At 45.8% G+C, this 6,912-nt stretch overlaps 1 protein-coding gene across 1 annotated transcript; it reads left to right on the top strand.

The window, feature by feature from the left end:
* The first annotated feature begins 1,171 nt into the window (after positions 1-1,171).
* On the top strand, positions 1,172-5,914 carry LOC119509089 (olfactory receptor 1102-like). The gene is made up of 2 exons (XM_037802935.1): positions 1,172-1,910; positions 5,619-5,914. The coding sequence occupies exons 1-2, from the start codon at positions 1,220-1,222 to the stop codon at positions 5,912-5,914; spliced, it is 987 nt and encodes a 328-aa protein (XP_037658863.1). The 5' UTR covers positions 1,172-1,219.
* Positions 5,915-6,912: the final 998 nt, after the last annotated feature.

Below are 6,912 nucleotides of genomic sequence, written 5' to 3'. Positions count from 1 at the left end.
CCAAATATGTTGGACCCAGTATTGTACTTCAATCACTGAGGCATTCAGTTCAGATGCAGTTACCTCTTCCATGTTTTGTTTTCATTTCTGGTTTTTGCTTATAAACTTTTTTTTTTTGGTCATGCAGTTTTCTTTCTTCATAGCCCATTAAAGAAACACTCCAATGGCACAGGAAAAAATACCAGAATTAAAACATTAAATTGTAACAAAGCAATAAGTATGCCTTTATACAATCAATTTATTACTGATTATTGGGTTATATTATTTTATATTATTTTAGAAGTTCCATTAGCAATGATAAGATATTAAAGGTATGGCTATGATTTCTTTTTGATAGAATTAAGTCATCCAAGGACTTTTCTGAAATGATGAGCAAATGCATAGAGAAAAACCCTACATAGTTTTTGTTAACATTTGAAAATCAATTGCAATGGTACAATAAGTTGAAGAAACCAGATATGTACATCTTAGTGTTATGTTTTCGAAGAAACAAAACTAAAAAAATATTGTACTGTTTTTTTAATGTCATACAAGGTGCTTATGCTTTTAGGATAATTTCTTCTGTCCTATTCAAAACTATTGCATAGGACCTAATGGAACAGGATCATTGCCTGGAAAGAGCACATGAAATACATAGGTGTGAAAAGTCTGTCATGCAAGACAAGTTGAAACATAATTCCAATTTATCTCAGTTTTAGTCACCTGGAAACATTTTTAAATTACATAATTCTCACTTTGTTTTTCTATTTGATTTAACCCAGTCTTCTGAGGTAGATGTGGTTGCTCATCTTTTATAATCATGATCATCAATAAAAGGTTTTTCATGCACATTGTAGCAGTTTTTGAACTTGTCCTCAAGTGCTATCATCCACTGTAATATTTTTGGATGCCAAAATCCAGATATTCATTGTTTCTTGTGAATTTTTAAATGATGTGATATAAGAAATGGTAAAAATCTTTTACAGAAAATAATCCTCTTAAATTCAGTTCTTTTTTTAATTTTTTAACATGACAAATTTAGGCAAAAAAAGAATGAAATCATGTCTTTTTTTTATTTATACAGGGTAATGCATCCACATGGGCCCCATTCCTTCATCAATATCTGTCCTATCACTGCCTAGGTTACCATTTGCCCTTCTAAGAAGCAGACATGGGGATATAATTGGTTGAACCCTATTTCACCAGATATTGCCTTGCAGACCTATAAATATAAACCAAGATGTCAGCGTTATCATCAGATGTGGAGTCATACAGTATTCAATTGAAAAATTTGACAAGGGTCACCATGTTTATATTGAGGGGATTCACAGATAATATTGAGCTAAACAGCTCCCTGTTTTTCCTCTTTCTAGCAATCTATCTTTTTACTCTGATAGGAAATTTGGGACTAGTTGTATTGATCATTGGGGATTCCCAGCTCCACAACCCCATGTACTGTTTTCTGAGTGTGTTGTCATTCATGGATGCCTGCCTTTCTTCAGTTGTCACTCCCAAAATATTAGTGAATTTACTGGCAGAGAACAAAGCCATTTCATTTCTTGGATGTGCAATGCAGATGTTTCTGCTGGTTACTTTTGGGACCACAGAATGTTTTCTCTTGGCTGCAATGGCTTATGATCGCTATGTAGCCATCTACAACCCACTACTGTATTCAGTTAACATGTCACCCGGAGTCTATGTGCCACTCATCATTGCTTCCTATGTTGGTGGCATTTTGCATGCTGCATTACACACTGTGGCCACTTTTAGTCTATCCTTCTGTGCATCCAATGAAATTAGACATGTGTTTTGTGACATCCCTCCACTCCTCGCAATTTCTTGTTCTGACACTCACATCAACCAGCTTCTACTCTTCTACTTCGTTGGCTTTATTGAGATAATTACCATATCAATAGTCCTGATCTCTTATGGTGTGGAGAGCCGTTTTTAGCCATTTTCCGGGTTAGGGCCTAGTGGGCATTCTGCGGCCTGCTCCTAGAGTACGCCCCTCCCATCGAGTGAGCCAAGATGGCGCTCGAGCCCTGCTTCCGCATTATGGCGCTAGAAGCAGCAGTCGCTGCTAGCCTATTGTACACGCTTACGTGGTGTTTGTTTGTTGGTTATGATCATTGTATATAAGAAAGTTCCCGGGCAGAGCTCGGAGAGACAGCCCACAAGGAGCCGTACCTGACGGCCGCATCGAGGCTGTTCTCCCGCGAGGCACTCTGCCACGCGTGGTAATCTGTAACAGAGAATGGTTGTCTAGCTTCAGTAAAAGAATTGCTCTCACAACCACCGTGTGGCTCGAGTCGTGACTTTCCAGCCAGATCAGTTTGCGCGGTTTGCATCCCCCTCTCTCCCCTTATCTCTCTGGTCCCCATCGCCGGCCGACCGAGGACTCGAGGCGGGGCGGAGAGGCGCCGGACAAGTGGTGGCCCGTACGGGGAATCGAACCCGCGACCTTGGCGTTATCGGCACCACGCTCTACCGACTGAGCTAGCCGGGCTTACGGCGGACTTCCCGCGCCTGATCAACGCGAGAAGGTGAGTGCGTCTTATTACTTGAGAGTTAGGGCCCGTGGGTTTTCAGGTGACCCCGGGGGACTCGGAAGAGCTCTCCGAGTGACTGAAGTACAGTGCCGACTGCAAGCATGGGGCAGTCTGGAAGTTCGCCTTTATTGGCTCCTTTAAAAACCCTCCTGAAGCAGAGGGGTATCTCAGTTAAGAAAAGCTCCCTACAGAGGTTTCTCGATGATGTTGAAACTTTTGCCCCTTGGTTTCCCTCCACCGGCAGCCTTAGTCTGCCCTCTTGGCTGAAGCTCGGTCGCGATATAGATCGAGCGCGCCAGACGGGCGTGTGTGTGGACCCGATTCTAGTACCCATATGGGAGACCGTCCGTGCGGTCCTTGAACTAGAATCGGCTGCCGGCCTAAGCCCGTCCTCCGCCTTGCAAGAAGCGCGGTGCGCGCTCCAAGAGACCCAGTCAGTTTCGTCAGCGGACGGCTCCCATAAGGGCAAGCCGCCGGAGTCCAGTGACTCCGAGTCAGAGTCAGATAGCGATGCCGACGAGAAAGCGGAAGAGCGTCCGTTGATTGATTGGGGGGAGCCCCCCGCCACACCCGTGCGGCCTTCCGCCCCGCCAATGTCTACCGCTGCACCCCCAGGGACACCCCAGCTCCCAACTGACGCCTTGGGCGGTCCCACCAAAGGACCTCGCCGAGAGCTCCCTCTAGTGGCCATGCCCAGTAAATGTAATTATCCTTTGCTGCCAGACCCGGAAACCCCGATGGGCCGGTCAGGGGAGGGGCAACCTTTGCCGTACCCCCCGCCCGAGTACACAGGCCCTGACCCGGTGCTCAGCTGGGCCAGAGGCTCTGTTTGTGTTTTTCCCCAGGAACCAGGACGTCAACCAGTGTGGGTTCCGGAAAGACTGGTGAGAACCGTGACATCACCTGAAGAAGCCAAGGAACAGCTGTCAGAAACCAAAAAGAGGATCGGTAACTCTGTTCTTTGCTCTCCTATAGCAATCCTTCTAATCTGCCTTTTTCTTTTTTTTAGTGGAACTGTGGTAGCGCAGGAGAGTGGTCTTTGGGGCCTGTGGCATCATCCCCCGACCCTGGCCCCATTCTCTGCTGGGTCTCCCGCCTCTCCTGTGTTTTTCACTCGTACCCTGTCTCTAGGTCTCCACCACCTGCCTTCTGACAGAAATATTTCCTCCACAAGCTTTAACGAGTCCTTCCCCCTCACCAATGACACACTGATCCTCTCTTTTGCTAACCTCTCTGTCAAGGTTGTCAACACCACAGTTGCGGCGAATGCTACTTGTGAAACTGGTAATGGCGAGTTAAGTAAGGGAGTCTTGCTTGAATTTCTTAACGTTACAGGGAAGAGCCGCCAGTCTTGTGAAGGGATTTTGAGTAAAAATGAGACTCAAAGGTGCCTTTTCCTTCCGGGGTTTGCTCCTACAGTCTGCAACCGTTCCAAAGACCCGGATGCCTCGCCGCCCCGCTATCCTAGTGTATCGCCCAAGTTATGTCTGGCTCCCCGTCAAGGCAACCGACTGGGTTGGCCCTGTTTCTCAAGTTGTTTCACTTAACAATATCCCCTTCTCTAAGTCTAGGCGTCCAAGAGGCATACCTTACCCGAGACGTGCTACGCCGCCACAATCAGATGCTGAACTTAAGTTTCCAGGCCATTCAGAAACTCCTAGCGGAGATAGATGAACTTGGACTAGAAATAGATGGACTCTGGAGAGTTCTCCAGCAGACGTGTGATACCCGATGGTTATTCGGGAGGCTTTGTGTCACCCCGGTTAGGGTGAACTTGACAGAGGAGCAGCAAGATGTCGCCGAGTAGCTCAAGGACACTTATCTCCCCAACTTCACCAATCTCTCCGACCAAGTGAAATCCGACCTTCAGGGACTTGAGAGCATTAGGAAATTGAAGCCTGTTAGTTTCGACCTTTCCACACTGGGCGAGACTGTAAAAAATCTGTGGGACCAAGTCACCTCTTGGTTCTCTTGGCCCAATTTGATTAATTGGATTCTCTTGATGGTGGGACTATTGGTGGGATTAGTCATTGTTAAATCTTTGCTAGAACGCTTGTTTCGAGCACAGCAGCAACTGTGTGTTACCACTATGATGGCTATGTCTTCAACCTGTAGTACTTCTGATAGTAGCTTCTACACTGATCGGTCCCCGTCCCGGCCGCTCGGGGTGGGGCGCTCTGGGGCCAGGTTTGCGGCAAGGTCCATGGCCATATCCCGGATATAGCATATAGCTCCAGCTGTCTTAAATTTTGTCTCAGGCGAGTCTCTTCGGCGGGGTCCCGGTTGTGGCCACACGGGGCTCTGGCCATTGCACAGAGATGCCTAGTGACGCCTTTGACGCTGGTTGCCACTCTCCTGCCCCAATCGGCTTTCCCCAGTTACGAGGCGAAGTACTGTAGGGAGAGTCACGTTGTTTCCAGCTCACGGGCTCTCCGGTCTCTATATGAGGTAAGCTTTCTGGTCGGTGCCAGAGGTTCTGCCGTAAGATGGCAGGGGCCTAGTCCAGACTCCCCAAAGCACCAAATCATGTAGTGGGTCGTTCAGGCCCACGGGAGTACACTCATCAATGGAGACACTGGGCTGAAATAAATAAAAAAGGGGGAGATGTGGAGAGCCGTTTTTAGCCATTTTCCGGGTTAGGGCCTAGTGGGCATTCTGCGGCCTGCTCCTAGAGTACGCCCCTCCCATCGAGTGAGCCAAGATGGCGCTCGAGCCCTGCTTCCGCATTATGGCGCTAGAAGCAGCAGTCGCTGCTAGCCTATTGTACACGCTTACGTGGTGTTTGTTTGTTGGTTATGATCATTGTATATAAGAAAGTTCCCGGGCAGAGCTCGGAGAGACAGCCCACAAGGAGCCGTACCTGACGGCCGCATCGAGGCTGTTCTCCCGCGAGGCACTCTGCCACGCGTGGTAATCTGTAACAGAGAATGGTTGTCTAGCTTCAGTAAAAGAATTGCTCTCACAACCACCGTGTGGCTCGAGTCGTGACTTTCCAGCCAGATCAGTTTGCGCGGTTTGCATCCCCCTCTCTCCCCTTATCTCTCTGGTCCCCATCGCCGGCCGACCGAGGACTCGAGGCGGGGCGGAGAGGCGCCGGACATTATGGTTTTATTCTGTTGGCCATTATTAGGATGTGCTCTGTTGAAGGGAGGCAAAAATTCTTTTCCACCTGTGGCTCTCACCTCACTGGGGTGTCAATTTACCATGGAACCATCCTTTTCATGTATGTGAGGCCAAGTTCCAGCTATGCTTTGGACCATGATATGACAGTGTCTCTATTCTACACTGTTGTGATTACCATGCTGAATCCTATCATCTATAGTTTGAGGAACAAAGATGTAAAAGAGGCAATGAAAAAATTGTTTAAGAAAAAATTGATTTATTAATAAAGTATATTTTTGGCATTGAGTAAAACTGAAAATAATGTGAGTCAATCCATATTTTTATGGTCAGAAACTAGAGAAGAAGATGGCTTATTTTCACCTAATATACCTTAGAATGTTTTCAAATAAACAGTCCTTTTGTGTAACATTTTATAAATGTAGATTACCTGTCTCATCTATATGCCTATGACTGTATTTGAACATATCCATATTAAACATTCACTGATGTACACATATTGCTATTCTTAGTCATTTTGTATCTTGATTTTCACTTATCATAGTGGTGATTTCTTCAGGGTTTGATGGCTTCACATATTTTCACATTTTTCATAGTAATCCTTCTGCACCCAGTATGAAGCTAATTCCACTTGTGAAATCCCTGGAAGGACTTCCCTGTGCTAAACTTATTTGCTGGATGTACCCTTCCCTGTTCAGATCCATATACCTTCTAGATGTACCTTTTGTCCTCTTTGGTCCAACACCACAGGATTTTATTCCATTATTAAAGTCTTTCCACTTGCCAATTAGATATATTGATTAGATCTATACTGAAACTCCCCAAAATGCACTGAAACTATATGATAATATTTGCATAGAATGTACATGAGGATGAGGAAAGACAAATAAAATTATAGTTTATGAAGAACCTAAAAACTGACCATAGGATGTAGATGTTCCACAATCTGAAAAGGCAGTCCACATTTGAGGGTTCCTAGGATGCTGGGATATTGGGCTCAGTCTTATCTCTACCTTTACTCTCTATGTAGGAGGAATGACTGCATTTGTTATTGTTCCTCAAAGTTTCTCCTAATAAGCAAGGCACATAATGGAAAGATTCTCATTTCAAGGCATCCCTGCTTCTGCCTTATTTCTTCTGCTGCATTTACTTTGGTCCCATGTCTTGTTCATTAGGAATAGAAACTGCCTGGGGCCAGCACCAGATAAGAGTAAGCAAAGATGTATGAAATTTTCCTTGAATTACAATTTAAGTACTTGATATA

The sequence above is a fragment of the Choloepus didactylus genome, chromosome 14 (assembly GCF_015220235.1).
Source record: "Choloepus didactylus isolate mChoDid1 chromosome 14, mChoDid1.pri, whole genome shotgun sequence".
NCBI classification, from domain to species: Eukaryota; Metazoa; Chordata; class Mammalia; order Pilosa; family Megalonychidae; genus Choloepus; species Choloepus didactylus.
Note: the sequence above shows the minus strand (reverse complement) of the source record. Positions and strands in the feature narration are given on the sequence as shown.